The 17,992-nt window shown below is 46.5% G+C and overlaps 10 protein-coding genes across 10 annotated transcripts; 7 read left to right on the top strand and 3 right to left on the bottom strand.

Annotated features, from left to right (window-relative positions):
* Positions 1-323: 323 nt before the first annotated feature.
* TSTA_092130 (histone acetyltransferase (Esa1), putative) lies at positions 324-2,164 on the bottom strand (the record flags this gene model as incomplete). Its single annotated transcript, XM_002478889.1, has 6 exons — positions 324-482; positions 547-1,688; positions 1,747-1,781; positions 1,835-1,899; positions 1,982-2,009; positions 2,094-2,164. The coding sequence occupies 6 exons, from the start codon at positions 2,162-2,164 to the stop codon at positions 324-326; spliced, it is 1,500 nt and encodes a 499-aa protein (XP_002478934.1).
* A 464-nt stretch (positions 2,165-2,628) lies between these two features.
* Positions 2,629-5,139, bottom strand: TSTA_092120 (cell division control protein (Cdc5), putative; the record flags this gene model as incomplete). Its single annotated transcript, XM_002478888.1, has 4 exons — positions 2,629-4,582; positions 4,635-4,975; positions 5,029-5,062; positions 5,114-5,139. 4 exons carry the CDS (start codon positions 5,137-5,139, stop codon positions 2,629-2,631), a joined length of 2,355 nt encoding a protein of 784 aa, XP_002478933.1.
* A 346-nt stretch (positions 5,140-5,485) lies between these two features.
* Positions 5,486-6,888, top strand: TSTA_092110 (60S ribosome subunit biogenesis protein NOP53; the record flags this gene model as incomplete). Its single annotated transcript, XM_002478887.1, has 3 exons — positions 5,486-5,631; positions 5,681-6,616; positions 6,672-6,888. 3 exons carry the CDS (start codon positions 5,486-5,488, stop codon positions 6,886-6,888), a joined length of 1,299 nt encoding a protein of 432 aa, XP_002478932.1.
* Positions 6,889-7,283: 395 nt separating this feature from the next.
* On the top strand, positions 7,284-8,270 carry TSTA_092100 (exonuclease, putative; the record flags this gene model as incomplete). Its single annotated transcript, XM_002478886.1, has 2 exons — positions 7,284-7,597; positions 7,658-8,270. 2 exons carry the CDS (start codon positions 7,284-7,286, stop codon positions 8,268-8,270), a joined length of 927 nt encoding a protein of 308 aa, XP_002478931.1.
* Positions 8,271-8,622: 352 nt separating this feature from the next.
* TSTA_092090 (protein kinase, putative) lies at positions 8,623-9,929 on the top strand (the record flags this gene model as incomplete). Its single annotated transcript, XM_002478885.1, has 2 exons — positions 8,623-9,423; positions 9,459-9,929. 2 exons carry the CDS (start codon positions 8,623-8,625, stop codon positions 9,927-9,929), a joined length of 1,272 nt encoding a protein of 423 aa, XP_002478930.1.
* Positions 9,930-10,047: 118 nt separating this feature from the next.
* TSTA_092080 (uncharacterized protein) lies at positions 10,048-11,015 on the top strand (the record flags this gene model as incomplete). The annotated part of the gene is made up of 2 exons (XM_002478884.1): positions 10,048-10,103; positions 10,202-11,015. The coding sequence occupies 2 exons, from the start codon at positions 10,048-10,050 to the stop codon at positions 11,013-11,015; spliced, it is 870 nt and encodes a 289-aa protein (XP_002478929.1).
* A 777-nt stretch (positions 11,016-11,792) lies between these two features.
* TSTA_092070 (uncharacterized protein) lies at positions 11,793-12,422 on the top strand (the record flags this gene model as incomplete). The annotated part of the gene is made up of 4 exons (XM_002478883.1): positions 11,793-11,943; positions 12,001-12,075; positions 12,137-12,330; positions 12,381-12,422. 4 exons carry the CDS (start codon positions 11,793-11,795, stop codon positions 12,420-12,422), a joined length of 462 nt encoding a protein of 153 aa, XP_002478928.1.
* A 145-nt stretch (positions 12,423-12,567) lies between these two features.
* TSTA_092060 (MT-A70 family) lies at positions 12,568-14,752 on the top strand (the record flags this gene model as incomplete). Its single annotated transcript, XM_002478882.1, has 3 exons — positions 12,568-12,688; positions 12,721-12,982; positions 13,372-14,752. 3 exons carry the CDS (start codon positions 12,568-12,570, stop codon positions 14,750-14,752), a joined length of 1,764 nt encoding a protein of 587 aa, XP_002478927.1.
* Positions 14,753-14,862: 110 nt separating this feature from the next.
* Positions 14,863-15,673, bottom strand: TSTA_092050 (ubiquitin C-terminal hydrolase L3; the record flags this gene model as incomplete). The annotated part of the gene is made up of 2 exons (XM_002478881.1): positions 14,863-15,563; positions 15,622-15,673. 2 exons carry the CDS (start codon positions 15,671-15,673, stop codon positions 14,863-14,865), a joined length of 753 nt encoding a protein of 250 aa, XP_002478926.1.
* Positions 15,674-16,099: 426 nt separating this feature from the next.
* On the top strand, positions 16,100-16,486 carry TSTA_092040 (uncharacterized protein; the record flags this gene model as incomplete). Its single annotated transcript, XM_002478880.1, has 2 exons — positions 16,100-16,149; positions 16,234-16,486. 2 exons carry the CDS (start codon positions 16,100-16,102, stop codon positions 16,484-16,486), a joined length of 303 nt encoding a protein of 100 aa, XP_002478925.1.
* Positions 16,487-17,992: the final 1,506 nt, after the last annotated feature.

The following is a 17,992-nucleotide window of genomic DNA, read 5'->3' as shown; positions in this document are numbered from 1 at the left end:
TCATGGATTTTCATGTTCTGAGGACTTTACGAACCTACTTGAATTATCAATAGTACGTAACGCATGTAATAAGTATCTGTTACTGTTTGAGAACTGTGTTTGATGGTATCGTAATCTATGTATACACGATTAACTCATTCGAGAGCAGTAACAGGCAAGAAAAGCTAAAATCAAAGTAACAAAACCACACCGACCCATTTTTCCAAAACTGGCCAAACAGACGTAAACAAATCACGCATGTTAACTCCGGAGGTTCATCCCTAGTACCCGTACCAATCATAACCATAAGTGAATATTAAAGATAGATGACAAAATAAAAACAATTACCAATTCCAGGTCCGGCTGGAAGCAGTGAATACGGGCGGTTTCCATTGTAACTTCGCAGGATCGATTTTCTTGACACCTTTGATTTTTTCCTTTTCTAACCTTTTATTATGTTGTTCGACGATGGCGTCGGGGATGACTATGATCCAGTTTCCTTTCTGTGATTGAAGAGTTAGTCCAGAAGCTTGAAAAGGGAAAGTAAGCGTGTATGTTGATGCTTACATGATACCGCAGCATATTAAGCACGAGTAGCGTCTCATGCACATCCTTCTCCGTCATCGAAGTTAGAGTCGCCAGCTCAAACTCACTGATTGCCTCGCGACCCGATTCTAACAATAGTTCCACCAGTACCTCTCTCCAGTACTGACGATAACTCAAGAGACCAAGATCACTGAGTGGTTTCTCCGGAGATCCGAGCTTGCCTTCTCGCTTGCTGAGCTCGTAGCTGAACTGGATGAGGAGACGACCGAAGCCCCGACGCTGATATTGCGGTAGAGTCAAGATACAAGCTAGATTGTAACCTTCGGCACAATCTTTCTCTTTGGAAAAGTAGCCGGTGAGATGGCAACCCGTTTCGTCGCGCGTACACATGCAATAGAATAAGAAGGGATCAACGTCGTAGTAGAGAGTCTTATGGTCGAGGAAGAGCTTGCTCAGCAAGCAGAGGTTTCGGCACCATGTACGCTGCCGACGGCCATCGACTTCAAAGAATGAGATGTGATCGTCACGATATATCTCATTTCCAGGAGGGTGAACAAGGGTGCATTTTGATCTATGCCGTTCAAACTGCCGCTTATTGTCAAAGTAGCTCAAACAGAACTCATCAATATAGACAATATCCGCGTCTTGAAAGGATTCTGGATATGGTGAGAAATACCACGGCTCCATTTCATGTTTTCCCATTTGGAGACGAGTCAAATTTCGAACACGATGGATCTCCGTCGGGTTTTGAGTCATACTTCCACTGGTTCGGAGTTTTTCAATTTCTTCTTCACGGGTCATATCGCCTAGCATTTTTTCTTGAGGTTCGAGTTTTGTATCGACAGCATCGGCCATGTCGACATCTTCAGAATCCCCCTTGGGCGTGCCATCTATGGATACGGCTTCAGAACCTGTAAGTGACAGGTTCAACGGCGTTTCTTCCGAACGGTTCTCTTTGCCTCCAGCCTTCGAAGGGCGAGCAGCCTTGCCAATATTCAAATTCTTGCCAGTGAGTAGGTCTGGCGTCGAAGAGACATCGCGACTACCTGCTCGCGCACGCTTCTGACTTGCGCTTTTGCTTGGAGCCTTTTTCTTCTCTGGTTTCTCTGGCGCGGGCCATTCTACCTCTTGCGACAGATCAATACGAGTCGCCGGAATCCATTCTGAGCAGATACAGTCAGCATCTTCAACAAAGGAAACGAAAGATATGTGGAGACTCACCATCTAGACGCTTGTTGAAGTCGACATAGTGTACACTGAAGGGTATGAGTGACTGTTACTCCCTTTCGACGCAAAGCAGCAGACTTACTAGACATAAAGAGTGTCTTTTCTTTGTCTCATAGACAGAATCTCAGCTTTTCTATGACTACCATCCTGCAATCGAGCATGTCAGTGCTCATATAAATTTTTGATACTATCACATGATAATATCGCGGTGATGGCAGATGAGTATTACCTTCTCGACCATAGCCTTCACACCGATTCTAGAGACATAGTAAGTATATGCGACCGTATAAAAGGTACTTTTCATGTATGTTGAACATGAAAATGGAATTAATCTGCCATACCTGAGTGTAGCAAGAGTGGCGAACCCTTTCTCCGCTGGATCGGGCGTTGGAGCATCGTCGCGTCCCGCCATATTGCTCCTTGAATTGTCTTTTCGATGCCAAAGTCGCTGGTTCTCAAAAATAAGTCATCAGCTTGATGAGATTGAGCTACTAGTGGATAGTATTTGATGGCTTTGGATACTTGTCGTTGCGTGAGTATGAAAGTTTGCGGGAAGGCGATAATTGTCAGCCTTGGATGCCTTACGGATAGGGCAGAATTTTGAGAAACCGCATTCAGTCGCTTCAACGCTTAATCTAATCTAGCAACTGTTGGCCTCAAAAACAATCTTGAAATGACTGTTGGTGATTTATCCAATTTCAGATTCTATTTCAGAGAATGCGGTTGTTGTGCTACTCTTCGGATTCCAGAATTATTCAAGAAAAATTGTACAGATGTTAATTTGCCCTCAGGTTGCGCCAAAGGATAAACGGAGCACTAGATAATATACAACATGAATTACCAAATGATACTCCACTATAGGCACTGGCCAAACCCTCAATACCATCCATTCACATTACCGTCTAGCAGTGCATCAAGCTCTTCCTTTCTAGCCTTATAAAGGTCCTGAGCCTCGCGTTCTCGACGGACCACCAATGTAACTCCATCACGCAACTGCTCGAGACGGCTGCGAAGTGCTGCATCTTCTCCAATTTGCAGTGTGCGGAATGTGTCAAGATCGAACCTGGCCTGTTCGAGTGCCGATGCTGCTTCTACTATCTTGTTGCGGAGAGTCTTCGCACGCGCTTGGTAACCACCGAAATGCAATGAAAGCTTCTTCTCTATCTTGTTATCTTCCTCTGCAGTCGCCATCAGTGCGTTCTGGACATTATCGAATGCACTGATCATATTCTGCTCTTGTCGTAAAGCATCCTCGTCATCGTCATAGATGGCAAGTCCAGGAAGTGCGCTTTCATGCGTTGAGCTCCACGATGCGTCAAAATCAGCTTGCCATTGTGACTTAATGTCTTTAGAAGATATATATTTTGAGATTTCGGCTTGTGCGGATTCGAGCCACTTGTCGTCAATTTTGTCGAGACTTGGTGGCTTGCCATTGATCTTGCTACCGGGAAGTGGATGTTTTTTTGCATCATTAGCAATAAGCTTCGCAGCCTCTTTGGCAATCAAATTCTCAATAGGGTCGGTAGTATGCGAGACACGTTCGAGAAGTGCGGTGACATCAACCACGCTAGGTCGTGGCAATGATCGTTGATAAACCTGTGTCTGCCGCCGGAACTCTGTTTCTGCTGCTTTCTTGCGGATCTCTGCTTCACGTTGATCACGCACTGTAGAATCCTCTTCACCATCATAGCCATCAGCTGTCGGTTCCTGTGACTCTGATGGAAGCTCTTCAAGTTCCCATTCCGTTTCCTTGGGCTTTGGAAGAGAAGCAAGCTTTCCACGAAGCTGTTGACGCATAAAGTTATCGCGCATCCTTACTTCCCGGGGAGTACTTCCAATAATCTGACTTCCATTCTCGTTATTGAGTGCAAACTGATCTCTCGGTGTGCGCAACGGTGTTGCTCCTGGGCCGATACCACCTCGCATGGGTGTAACACCGACTCCATTTACACCTTGCCGAAAAGGTGTGGCCATCGGGTTCGGTGTGACGATCTCCTGTCGACGAGGAGCGATGCCATCGAAACCAGTGGACGCTCCTCCTTCAACAAGTGGGGTGTTTTCGCCGCCCAAAAGTGACGATTGAGTTTCAGTCAGTGCTCGGATGTTGCGAATCTCATTTGCGATATGATCTTCCTGGGGAGGTGCCCGCGGAGTCCGAATAGGCGTTGCTCCGGTCATAGCAGAGTAGTTCCCAATCAAACTTCTAGTGCCCTCTTCTTCACCGGCGAGCTTCGCCGCCTTGTCGCCGGCCATACCCATCTTGATAATATCTTCCAACTCACCCTCGCTCACTTGAGGGGCAGGCAGATTCAAAGCGCGACGTTTGCTGAGTTGCTCGGCTTCCCGGATCTTCTGCATACGACCAGCTTGAGCAGCCGCTGCCGACGTTGACTGCTTATCGTTTTTCCTCTTCTTGCGCTCAACGTCGTCTTCCTGATCACCCTTACGCTTGTTTGCTAATTGTTGTTTCCGTGGATCAAACAATTCCCGCTGTCGTTCATTTCGAGCTTGCTCTTCCATTGTATCATAGAAACCTGGAGCCGGTGCTTTCTCAAAGGGGATATCGGCGTTATAATCCATTTGACCCTTTTTTGTAGTGACAACCTTGATGTTTATGCCAGCATTCTTGAGTTCACGACGCTTTTGCAAAACGGCCAGTCGTCGAGATTCTTCAAGTTGGCGCTCTCGAGCTTTGCGCTTCGCTTTTTTACCCTGAGTGTTCGCCAAACGAGCACGGGCCTCGCTGAGCATCTCCTTTTCATCTTCATCAAGATCGATCGTGTCCGGCCGAGCAGGTTTCGATTCGGGATCGGGATCAAGTTCACCAGGTCTACGACTGTTAGCAATTCGACATAGGACGGTGAATGGGGGTATAATTATACCTTAAACGTCTGACATCATCTGCGCTGGGAGCCTGCGCCTCTCCGCCAGGACCACCTAAGCCTAATTCATCATTTTCACGCGCTTCGGCCTCATCAAGAAGCTTTTGGTATCTCTCCAAGCACTGTGTTGCCGTTCTACCCACGATCGGCGCGATCGTGCGCCACTGCGTTGGCATCAATTTCGCCAAATGCAACAGCTTTTCGTCCTCCTCTCTCGACCACTCGATCTTGCGAATACCGGGATCTAGCCATTCCACCCATCTCGCTTTACACTGTTTCGGGGTTTTTCGCGCAAGCAGCGATGAGACACGCGCCCACTGGTTGAGTCCATACTTCGATACCTGCAAGGAGTTAGCAAATGCGAGAATCTCTCAACTTGAAGTCAATTACTTACTGCTGCACGAAGCACTTCATCCTCTATATTAGTCCTATAGAGGCATTAGTATACTGTAAGAGAAGTCATCCCCAGAAAAACTCACCAAACGCCGCCTTTGACGACAGGCATCTCGCGCCGTTTCGAGACTATCCGTCAGTCTCAACGCAGCCTCCTTCAATGTTGCTAGCCTTATCCTCTGGTGACCGCTGGATACAGATGTGGATGGCGACCCGCAACGATCGAGGCGAGATGTGAGTATGATGCTAAGCTGAAGTTGTTCTCGCCGAAGCTTGATTCAAGTGAAAATAGCCGTCGCTGGTTTAGCAGCCGCGACTAGGCGCTGTTGCCTTAGGCCTGAATAGTACTAGTGTCCCCGCGCTAGCTTGGCGCTTGGCGGATTATCGATAAAAAAAAGAATTTCACCTACGTTCGATAACGATCAGTAACAACGAATACAACAAAGCAACAAAGCAACATGGTTGCTACCGATTCAAAAGCAGTAGAGGCTCCCCAACAATTCAAACAGCCCTCTAGAAAAGGCAAGAAGGCCTGGCGCAAAAATGTCGACGTCACCGAAGTTCAGGAAGGACTCAGACTAGTTCGCGAAGAAGAAATCAAAGGGTAAGTCTTTCTGGTCGTTCCAGGTTGTTTCACTACTCACACCATGTAGTGGTGTTATAGCAGAGAAACCTTCTGAAGAGCTTTTCACCCTCGACACAACAGGCGACCAGGAACTGGCAAAAGCACACAGAAAGGGACGCAAAGTTCTTAAATCAGACGAAATACTCGCACAGCGTTCGGCAATCCCGGCGGTAGATAGTCGCAAGCGACCAAATTCCAAAGTCACAGATGGCATAATTGAGCCAAAGACGAAGAAGCAGAAGAGCGATTGGGTCAGCAATAAAGAGTGGCTCAGGCTGAAGCGGGTTGCTCAGGAGAATAAACCAGCTGCCAAGCCAGAGGATGGCGTGAACTATGACCCTTGGGTAGATTCAGTCGAGGCTGCTGAACCCCAAGACGAAAAATTCGAATACATCCCCAAGAAGAAACAAAAAGTTGCTCCAGTAACTCTGAAAGAAGCTCCAATTTCCCTTGCTGCCAACGGGAAACCGATACCTGCAGTGAAGGCACCTACTGGTGGCACCAGCTATAACCCATCCTTCGAGGAATGGGACAGTCTCCTCGTCAAGGAAGGTACTAAAGAAATTGAAGCTGAAAAGAAGCGAATTGAAGAGGCAAAGAAGGAAGCCGAACGACAACGCTTGATTGCCGATGCCCAGAATGATGACGGCGAAGTCAGATCAGATGACGAAAGTGCTTGGGAAGGATTTGAAAGCGAATACGAGAAACCGGAGTGGTTGAACAAGAAAAGACCGGAACGGAAAACACAGGCCCAACGGAACAAAATCAGACGCCGCAAGGAAGCAGAAAGGAATGCGAAATGGGAGGCGAAGATGAAACAACGAGAGGAACAAGCAAAGAATATTCAGAGTATCACCCAAAGCCTGGAAGAGAAGGAGGCATTACGTAAGCAATTACAGCAAGATAGCTCTTCGGAAGAAGGTGATGATACAGTTTTACGCAAGAGACCTTTGGGCAAAAATCCGTAAGTTTTGGGAGCATATTATTATCTTGATAATGGAGACTAATGCATTCGATAGTGTCCCAGAAAAGCCACTTGAGTTGGTTCTTCCTGATGAATTGCAGGAGTCATTACGACTTTTAAAACCAGAGGGAAATCTCCTCGATGAACGGTTCCGAACTCTTATCGTCCAAGGAAAACTTGAATCTCGCAAGCCTGTTACGCAGTCAAAGAAACCCAAAAGGAAGGCCACGGAGAAATGGGCTTATAAAGATTTTGAAATCCCTGGGCTGTGATATAGATATAGCGGGCGATTGCTCACTAATGATTTCCCTCCACATTTGTCTTCGGATTTCGGCGTTGTTTGCATTCTGTATATAGAAAGTACATGGGTATTTGGCCATTAAAATGGTTCAAATCCACACTGATATTCTTCATGACCTGCAAGCCGGATTAAAATCTCATCTGATCACATAACATCAGTCTCCTACGTAGAATCCTGTTCAATTTTATCGAGTCGAGCAATCAGGATTAGGGTTATATTCGGGCGAAGATAAGAGTGTTTGCATGGTTTGCATCTCTTATCAACTGAAAAGTTTCACCTCCGCCGAATCTCGTTCCTATGTTGATCGATCAATACCAGCGCCGTTTCCAACATGACGCAACTACGAACAGGCGGTAATTGACAAGAATGGACGTCAAAAGTCTTTCTTCCAATTGGAAGAAACTGCAAGCTTCTCTCAAGGGGCCCACCGTCTCGAAGGAAAAGAAAGACACACAGCCACAGAATGGTCTTAAGCGCAAAAGAGTCGAAATGGTAACCGAAAAGACAGCGAGCAGACCAAGGAAATTCTCGAAAGTCAAAAGCATGATCGATTCGAATGGTGCCAAAAGCATGGGAGAGGAGGGACATCGATCTTTAGGAACTACGGAACAACCAGCACCTGAGATTACAGAAAAGAAACAAGCACGGGAGGGAAAAGTCAATGAAGGTCTCAATGAGACGTGAGTTAATAGTATTCTCGCGTCTTGAATATTAAGTACTGTTCTAACGACTAGGTACAGTGCCGAAATAGGAAAATACGTCGCAATGGACTGTGAAATGGTTGGAGTCGGTCCCGACCCCGATAAAGAGTCCGCGCTCGCTCGAGTCAGTATTGTGAATTGGAATGGCGATCAAGTTTACGACTCTTTTGTACGACCTAAAGAAAAAGTGACCGACTGGAGGACTCATGTGAGCGGCATAGCACCCAAACATATGCTCGAAGCCCGCTCTTTCGAAGAGGTTCAAAAGGATGTTGCGCATATATTAGAAGATACGGTATTAGTTGGTCATTCGATCCGAAACGATTTGGAAGCTTTGATGTTGAGTCATCCCAAGCGTGACATTCGTGACACAAGCAAGTATCCTCCTTATCGAAAGATTGCGGGTGGAAGTTCGCCACGGCTGAAACTACTCGCCTCTGAATTGCTTGGTCTGAAGATTCAGGAAGGAGCTCATTCTAGTGTGGAGGATGCAAGAGCTACAATGCTTCTGTTCCGGAGAGATAAGGAAGGGTTTGAGAAGGAGCATGCAAAGAAATGGCCTGTACGTGTAACAACGGTTGTCACCGAGGAGGAACAAATGGTCAAAACGAAGAAGAAAAGAAAGCCTAAGAAAAAGAGCCGTAAGAGGTGATTGATCTCATGATTATACTAGTTTATACTCAGTGATACCATCTGATATTTCACTATATGCATAGCGTGTTCTACTGTTACGTTATATTGTTAATTATGGTCAGACCGAAAATTTTATCTTCCTGCAAACATAGTATCTTCTAATCAATTCTTAGCTCGTCATCATAAGAAAATTTCTGCGACACATATGCAAGTCTGGGGGGTTACAGGTGTGATAAACCCTCGGGCAGGTCTAACAGGTACATCATGTGTTAGGTAGGTGCTACTGAGAATTCATATAAACCAACTCCACTCCGTTCTTGCGATTGTCAACCTTTCTGCAAATCTACCCGAGATAAAATAATACAATATCAATGCTTGAGCCTCCCGACAATCGTGAGAGCAAGGATCACACCGGTGACCAGAAACTCGAGGCCGGGAATATTCACTTGCAGCAACTCACCTCGCCCAGGTCTGGAATCCTGACTGTTAAGCTCGGGTGGGCTTATCGCCTGAGCTTACCAGATGACTTAGACGACTCGAACCCGGAATTGAGCAAGCGATGGCGACTGTACGCAATTGGAGAATATGAAGGGTTCCAGACATCCACAGAGGTGACGGCCACTATGGCCGCCAAGGGAGCGGTTTTATGGGGAGCATGGCAACGACCATTCAAGTTTGAGGTCTCTGCGTCTCCATCCTCCGAGTTGAAGATATCCCTTTTTGCCAGAAATAGCGGCTTTGATACGTCAATGCTGATCTCCTGGGGAGATTACGAAAACCAAGTCATCTTTCTTGAAATGGTCAGATTGAATCCATTCCTGATGGGTTCGGGTCTGCAAAAGGTGGACATCCAGAATGGCACAGGGAGACTCGAGGCCGAGATTTCCTACATACGGAAGGAGGCTCTGCCCTTGGAGACGTCGGAAATATGGAGCGTCCGCAGGGAGAATAACCCTGGTAATCTGGATCTCATCTATGTCGAAAAGAAAGAGACAGGTCAAAGCTATGGCATGAAGGCCATTGATATTCATACTATTGTTCATAATGACCTTGCAGCTTCTGGGTTATCTGACATGGATACTAACATTGACATCAACATGGCACCCCGGCTTACTCTCCGCTGCGCCATCCAACACCCTTTTCATCGCACCGCTCAAATTTTCTTTCAGGACGTCTGAGGGAGCACTAAACCTCCTTTCACCACTAGCCAGTAGTGGATATCTTTCTTGATCATTTACAAATGGAGCGGCAGTTTGATATCAATAAGGCTAGATATTACGCTGCGGAGCTGGTCTGCACTTTGGAATACCTGCATAACCAAAATATTACCCTTGGTTCACTGGAGCTGCAGAATATTCTCCTAGATTCCTCTGGTCATGCCAGTCTATGCGAGCCTGGCATTTTTGGATTGAAATTAGGAGCGAGGGACGACTGCATTTCTCCCAGTACTACCGCATACCCAGCCCCTGAAGCCCTTTTTGACAACCAAGAGGTTTCTGGTGCAGTGGATTGGTGGGCTTTGAGAACCATTCACTATGAGATGTTGACTGGCATACCACATTTCTACCACAAAGACAGCGGCGAGCGGCATAACAACATTCTCAATCAAGAGGATCCTACAGCTTCCCGAGAATCTGCCATTAATTGGAAGGGATATTTTAATCAAGCTTTCCAATAAAGACCCCACGCAGCGGTTAGGGGCAAATGGAGCTGCTGAGGTGAAAGCACGCCCTTCCACAGTGTGAATTGGGATGAATGTATCCAGCGGAAATATGCAACTCCATTTAAACCTCACGATGCCGCATCGGTCTTCTGGCGTGAACTTTATACATACTAGCCTTACAAACGCCCGGTGAGAGAGCGATGAGAACATAAAGGAGAGATATATGAGAATATATCCAATACTGAGGTTCCTTTTTGGGTACCAATAGGCTCTGTCAATGACGAAAGTAAACGAGACCGCTCTGCAGAGAAGAAAACTTCAGTCTTGGCAGACTCTGAAGATGACGATGGGTGGGAGTTAATATGGGGTCCTACAGACCAGGAATTCTATTTCAAGAATCATTCCACTGGCAAGAGGCGCACAGCCAGCCCCAAAGTTGCACTTCAAGGCAGAAGGTATTTGCCAGAGGTTGAACACCCTAGTGAGCGTCAGAAGGATGAAGCACTCGTAGCGGCCCTGCAAGCCGGATACAGCAAGCAAGTGGTCTCTCAAATTCTGAGATACAGTATGAATCTGAATGTCCAGATCCTTGAGTACGATCAAACACCTGATGATATAGAGATTATACCGCATGGTCGGGACATGGTACCCGTTACGCCACTTGAATGGGCTATGGAGCATGAAAGGCTCGATCTTGTTAATCTCTTCCTGGATAACGGCGCTGACGCGAACTTCACCGTCTCCTCAGCAGACGGCCCGGCGGTGTTCAAGGCAGCGAAAAGAAAGTCCCGGAAATTAGTCGAAATTCTCGTGCAGAAAACAAGTCGCGTCTCCTGTACCAGAGCCCTCGCTCTCGTGGTGGAGCAGCAGGACATCACAACCACTACTATCCTCCTTGCACACGATAATGTGCGCTGCGACTTTGAGGAATCAGATCGGCCACTGCCGCCACATCATTATGAATGGAGCTGCGGCCTCTCTGATTCGGCGCATATAAAGAGTCTAGAAGCGAAGGACATGACGCCTCCTCTCGCCCGGGCTGCTAGACTAGGCAATGTGGCCCTGCTCAAGCTGCTCCTTGAGCACGGTGCTGACCCCTAAATCACGTACCACGACCTAAACGGCCATCAAAATTCCTGCGGAAGAGTCATAGAGATAGAGATGGAGATGGGTTATTCTGAGGTTGTCCAATTGCTCCTCGATGCCGGCACAGATATCAGTCTTAAGCATGCGGTCTGGTCTGAACCCTTTTGGTGGTCCATACCGGGTCACATCTGTCTGCCGGTATCAGGGGCCGTGTACGTCGAGGTTAGGGCTGCCCTAGAGGCCGCGGTAGCAGTAAGAAAGATAAAGGGTAAGACCCTCTGATCTATCTATCCTGTCATGTATTGCCGCTGATCGAGATACCTCTTGACTTCAGGACAGCGGCCCCTATCCCTCAAGACCTTGTTAACATGTTTATATGCGAAGCTCGATATCGATTTCTCGTCGTTTCGTTGATGTCGTTTCGCGAAGAGGAAAAACGCCTGAGTGATACGTGTCATATCTCTCACAAACTGCTTCTAGTAAGAATATCTGACTATGCGGATATCAAAAAGTGACCTTCAAAATAGTATGAATTTGAGAAAATTATTTGACTAGCCTTTTAGCCCAACTGAGTCTTGCATAAACGGGGATTTGGTATTGCTGCCTCAAAATTTAGGCACCAATAGACACACGCATTCGCGTCCTGCGTCAGCGTCCCGCGTTGAGTGCTTAATCTAACTTCATTGCTATTCAACTTTCTCATCAATCATTAAACCATTGATTGCAACTCAAAAGTCTGCCACGATATCGACTGCTGCCTCGTAAAATTCATTTCCCAACAAGAATCATAAAATGCTCGCGCTTCGTTCGGCTCCAAAATCTTCCAACTCCAAGGAGGCATTGACAGGGAACTGTACCCCCAATATACTCCCATGTCGCATTCACTACGACGGACCCATTGACACCTCCAAGCGTCACTGGCATGCTATCAATGATGAGAAGGGTATGATCAAGTGCCGCAATTGGAGACTGTCACAGAAATGCTGATGGTGTGATGCAGAGGACAAACAGACTGCTTACTTTCGTGGCCGCAAATTGCAAGGTCGGACGGTACAGCTGCCGGAGGCCTATCAAGGTATTCCATTTTCTAGAAATTCCTAGTTTCCCCAATCTAATACAATATTGTCCGTTTGTAGGAGTAGTCGCATTTCCAACGGATCGTATGGTTCCAGCGGCCAACAGAGAGGGCGCCGTGCCCGAAGAACCCGTTAAAATTCTCGAATCTCAGGCTACGTTTGATCAATTTGTTGTTTGGGGCCATGAGAATCTGCCTGCCGCCGATGATACGTTTGTGAAAGGGGTGAATGAATGGATAAAACTTGCAGAAGCAGTATGAGTCGACGATCTCGAGAGTTTTATGAATATCCTAACGTTCTACAGATGCATGGGGACTCTCGGGAACCGGAGACGATCACGCAATGAGTTTCGCTGAGGCTATTGCAGGCTCTGACAAGTCAGACAATACAGATGCTGAGCCATGACATACAGCACCACCATACGATAAATTACTGAGCGATTGCTATGCTTGTCTTCACGCTGTATCAAGAAAATGGCAATGCTCTAAACAATGCATCGCGGTCCTCTTGAAGCAGCAGCCTTTGACAAGTTTATGGAAAATCTGGAAAAGTCCAAGTCAACCATCATCGCAATGGATCCAACCACTACTCAATGGCCGCAATACCAACCAAGTTGTCCTCACTCCAGACTCTGGTTTTGGTAGTCCGCATGAGGTTCAATGATGCTGGTATGGGTTCGAGCTCAGTCACCTTGGTCGTTTGCTTGGATGCCTCGAGAACGGCCTATCGTTGCGGGATGTCTTGTATCCATGACTTGTTTCACTTTTTCGACATAGACTCCAGCTGGGAGTTGCTACAGTTCCGCATTCTTCGGCTTATAACCACCGGTCCTTTCCTTTGTACTGGCTCAGATAGAGCTTTTGTCACGGTACAGTTTACGGAGGAGTTCGCTGCTACTTCAACAAGGTGCTTCAAGTGTCGTTCAGCTTTTCTGTCATTATAATGGATCTATGGAGTGGTTACTTCTAGGTTGCTTAATGTATCTCCTGACTGGATCCAGAACTCTGTAGGAACATATCTGGCGATCATATAACTTGACATAATATTGAACTGTAAACTTCATTTTCACACGTCTGAGACTAGAGTTTCACTAGCTAATAACTTTTGAGAAGACGTATGAATCCCTGAAACGAAACAGATACTCTCTAGGGTTAGGGTCATTGACGGATAGATCTCACTTCAACTGACTTCCCACTTTTTTGACGACATTCCTCCCCATTTCAATGCATAATAAGCAGAAATATCCAAAGCAATATTAGCAGAAGCTTATATAAGGAAGATATTATGCCCGGCAGATCAGCAATACTCTATGAAAATCCCCAAAAATCGGTATTTCTCGTCGACATCCCGACATCGATCGAAATAGTCCAGAGCGCTTCTTTTAGCTCTTCTGCAGTTGATGATGATGATGAGAATAATAGATCAAATCTACCAGCACAACAACATCATTACAGACACATATATTCTTCAAAGCCGCTAGAACACCCCTATCCATCTGCGCCGGAGCCGAAGAGTGAAGCTGCTCGTGCTAGATTGTTGTCTCGGATCCCGGAATCGGAGATCCTATTTCACGATAGCATTGCTTCATTTATTCGGAGCGGTGTCGATGAGGTACAGCAGGGCCTTGGAAGTAGAAAATGGTTTCTCCCCAGGAAGGTGATCGGTGCTGCCGTACAAGGCGACAAGATCAAGGACGGTGCCACTGTCAATAACAGGACAGGGACTGAACAGAACGCAATATCTGAACCATCAAGGAAGAGATTACGCCCAGAAATTCTAGTGAAATATGCATACAGCAACAGGAAACAACCACCATTGATTCTCTCACCATCAAGTGTCAATTATTTTACCGATTTATCAGATCTACATGGCATTCAAGTCAAGAATCCATCACCTTTAAAAGCAGCCACAATACAAGTCAATGAGCCCGGCACCAATATTACGACAAAATACACTATTCCACCAGCCTCATCCTTTGTCTTACACAATCTAGCAGTCAGTCAAACATACTCAACATCCAACATCTCTCCCATTCCCGGACTACCATCCGCTGAAAAATTCGACATAATCCTCTTCGACCCTCCATGGCCTAACCGCTCTGTGCGGCGGTCGTCGCAGTATCCTACTCATGTATACTTAGAGATGGACTCATTGGTATCTCTAATGCAGCAAACCATCCTCTCACATCTCAGGTTCGGAGACGATAGGAGCACTGAAAGGTCAATTGTGGGTATATGGACTACCAACAATGCAAAATCTCGCCAAGCTGCATATGACGCTTTTGCGGGCACAGGTCTCGGGATCTTTGAGATTTGGATATGGATTAAGACTACTGAGAATGGCGAGCTTGTATCGCCATTGGATGGGCTGTGGCGCAAGCCTTATGAAGTTATGTTCTTGGGAAAACCAAGGACGAACACGAAAAAGGTGGACGGGGAAGAAGAACCTATCAAACGGATCATTGCTGCTGTGCCGGATGAGCATTCGAGGAAACCTAATCTCAAAGAACTGCTTGAACTCCTGTTTTTCAAAGATGATGGAAATGAGGCACGAGAGACAAATACAAAGCAAGACGCTGCCTTGGAAGTCTTTGCTAGAAATCTGACGGCTGGGTGGTGTGCTTGTGGAAATGACGTCCTCAAATTTAATGCTGATCAATGGTGGTATCAGCCATGATTACAGTATATAGCGTACCTAACTAACAGTATCGATCGATTGATGTATCCTCAACGCCGCACGTAGCAAATGATAGTTTTATAACATTCCGACAGCAGATAAGGACAGAATCAATCAAAAACAGGCCCCAAGCTGACCAGGCTAAACCTCAAATCACCCTTCCCACCCTCCGCTTCCTTCTTCAAGAACCGTTTCGGACCCAGTTCCAAAGCAGTCTCACTAAGCACATCCTCATCCGGCCCAAGATGTCCCCTCTTCAAAGGTCCCTTTCGACGTCCATCCATCTCCCAAAGGTCACCATCCCTCCCCTTCACAAACGCAACGAAGTGTAAATCAACTTGATCCTCAGCATCTGGTGCAGTGGTATCACCTAACTTTGCGGCATCGGCATGCGCGGCTTCCAGAGCTTTACTATAATACAACAAATCCGCCCGTTCAAGCGGTTTCAACGGCTCGGCTTCACGTAGCAGATTATCTAGATCGGAGCCTGGAAGAACATTGTTTCGTACTTCGCCGTTACTGACTGCATGTAACAAACCGATAAGACCGCATGCGTTGCGGATGGTTTGCTTGAACCAGAGAACAGGCTCGCCCGGTCCAGTGCCGTCGTATTCGGGTAGCGGAGTATCTTCAGCGATGCGCGAGTCTTCATATGTTTTGGAGACGGGGAACACAAGGAGTAAAGCGTGGGCGGGGCGCGGTACAAAGGCGAGGAGATCGGGTTCATCGATGGAGTAGACGTCTGTGAAGCCAAATGTTGTTGGGAGACCGAGTTGGTGGACAAGATGTGACATCACCTCGGGGTTATTTTCTTTTTCATTAGGGATAGTGCTTAGTCCATATTCTTGTATCATGGGTAGATGTCTTACCTAGCGGCACAAAGGCCTTTTTCTCGTTGGGAACATCAGGATTTTCTGCCATCTTGGATTCTTTTGGTGGTGGTTGTGAGATTTGTAAGAAAATGCTTGCTCAGGAACAGCGATAAACGATAAGATGCGGGGAAGCTGTCTATGAACTCAATAATCGCTATCTATCAGTTCTCAGGGCCTCTTACCACATTGTTTCCACCCATAACTTCTAGCACGAAGCCACCGCTTTGATGTCTTTTTTACCAATAATACCTATATAAGTCAGATTGTCAGGCTCTTATCAACTCGGTTGATTTGTCGTTTCAATCAGGGCAATAATATCCACTGTCCATCAAAAATGTCCCTACACCAACGCACATGTTGGGATTAATCATCAATGAAGGTGACTTCTGGGCTTTCCGGCCTCTTTCATTGCCATCGACAAATTGAACAAAATTCGAAAAGTTAGCTCAAGTGAGTTGCAATATCTACATCCTTAATGAGTACCGCACAGCCACCTTCCAGCTCGAGCAAGTTCTCCGGATACAGGTAAGTGAATTGTTGCACCCTATATTTGTTTGATCGTTCACACAGAATATCGTAGATATTGCTGCATGAAAACTGACAATACAGGAGCTTTCATCTCGGTTGTAAGACTGCCAAATGGAGGTTCCTATCATGGCCACAGCCCCCTACTGCTGCGACACTGCCAACGATAAGACAGCCAGCGAGATTGGGAGCTGTTATTGCTGCTCCTAAAGAGAGTGCTGAACTACCGGAACTCGTCATGACCATACAGAGCTTTGGAACGATGGTCACTCCATTCATCACGATTGCCCATGATGAGGATCCTGCGAAAGCCGCGGCTCCGGCTCCGAAGACGTAGTTGGAGGCTGTCTGTCCGTTGCCGTCGTTAACTACAGAAGCCTTCATCTTGGTGTTAGATTGAAACGATTCGTATGAGTCTTGAATGAAGGTGCTGTTCACGAAGAATTTGATGCATACCTGGACCCAAACCCAGAAGAGTATGCCGTATAATGCAGTTGAGCCCCGGGGCAATAGGTGATCTGACTTTAGAGACACGCTTTTTTCAGGTTCGTCTTCATAGTTATATGAGCAGCTGTCTCTATTAGAGAAATTCAGGCGCGCTTTTTCTTTTCTTTCAAAACTTGTATGAGACTGGAATCCACTCCTAGTACTGTCGGTGAATTTCTCTGTAATCTGCAGCCCCGGATATAGGTCATAGCGTGATAGGGCGTTCCGGTTGAATGTGAAGGTATTTACTTCTTTAGCGGCTCTATCATGGCTGAGTGGGAGATACTGAGGTGAAAGCCTCCAATAGATGTCCATATCTGTACGCCTAACCATGATGTCTGAACCGCTAATATCGGCCTCAGAAATACTACTGCCGTTGATTGGAGTCGTCAGATCGAACTTTTGTCAGGATACTGTTCAGGAAGCCGGGATTCGACGATGTTCATCCCACCCTGTACTAAAATATCTCCGCCGCCAAAATGCCATTCTCCGTAGTGTAGCTGAACAATTTCTCGAGCCAGGAAAGTCGGTCGGCATGGTCTAATAAAGGAATAGGTTAGGGATAAGCTACCTATCCATGTTGCATAAAACTTACACAAGCCAAGTAGCTGTTATGAGCAGTGATCTGGTAGATCATTAGAACTGGTGTTGTCCACAGTTGCATCAACGAGAATATTAACACCCGGTGCATCCTTCCACTCAAATTTGGTCTTTCCAGTAGTAGGATTTTGCTTCGCTTTATCTATCATAGTGTCCAGTGTACCCTGTATTACTCCAGCCGCTATAACGATGCGTGCATTTGCTGCGAACTGATAAGCTGTAAACCCTCCTTCAACGTACAGACTAGGCCTATGACATGTTTAATTGACATGACTCATGAGTGGAGAAACTCCACGTACTTACAAAAGAGTGTGACAGTATCTGCAGTTCCGGAGAGCGTGTTTAGGAAAGATTCTCTGGCCTCAGTAGAATCTCCCTTCAATAGATAGACTGAGGTGCGAACACAGCCATAGCCCACGTTGAGTAGCGGCAGTTCTTGATAACATCCCAGACTTCTTTCTGAGCTTCTTCGGAACTTTGATCTTTTTTAGTCGTTCGAACTGAGAAATAACTAGACAGACCGCCCCCTCTTGACTGACTCGAGGGACACGAACATGAGAACCAAGGTTCACATCAAATTCTACCCTGTATCTAACGCTAGCATCGGGGTGAAGATCGAGATATGGGAGGCATCTGTATCTCTGATGATAGTCGTTGACACAATGATCACTATGCTCGGATTGATTAAACTCCAGATAGAAGTCGTTGAAGTTTGAGGTTTTGACATCACTTTGTTCAGGTACAATATTGCCGCGGA

Source organism: Talaromyces stipitatus, genomic scaffold (assembly GCF_000003125.1).
Source record: "Talaromyces stipitatus ATCC 10500 scf_1105507295527 genomic scaffold, whole genome shotgun sequence".
Taxonomy (NCBI): domain Eukaryota; kingdom Fungi; phylum Ascomycota; class Eurotiomycetes; order Eurotiales; family Trichocomaceae; genus Talaromyces; species Talaromyces stipitatus.
The sequence above is the reverse complement of the archived record's forward strand: the minus strand, read 5'-3'. Positions and strand labels throughout refer to the sequence as shown.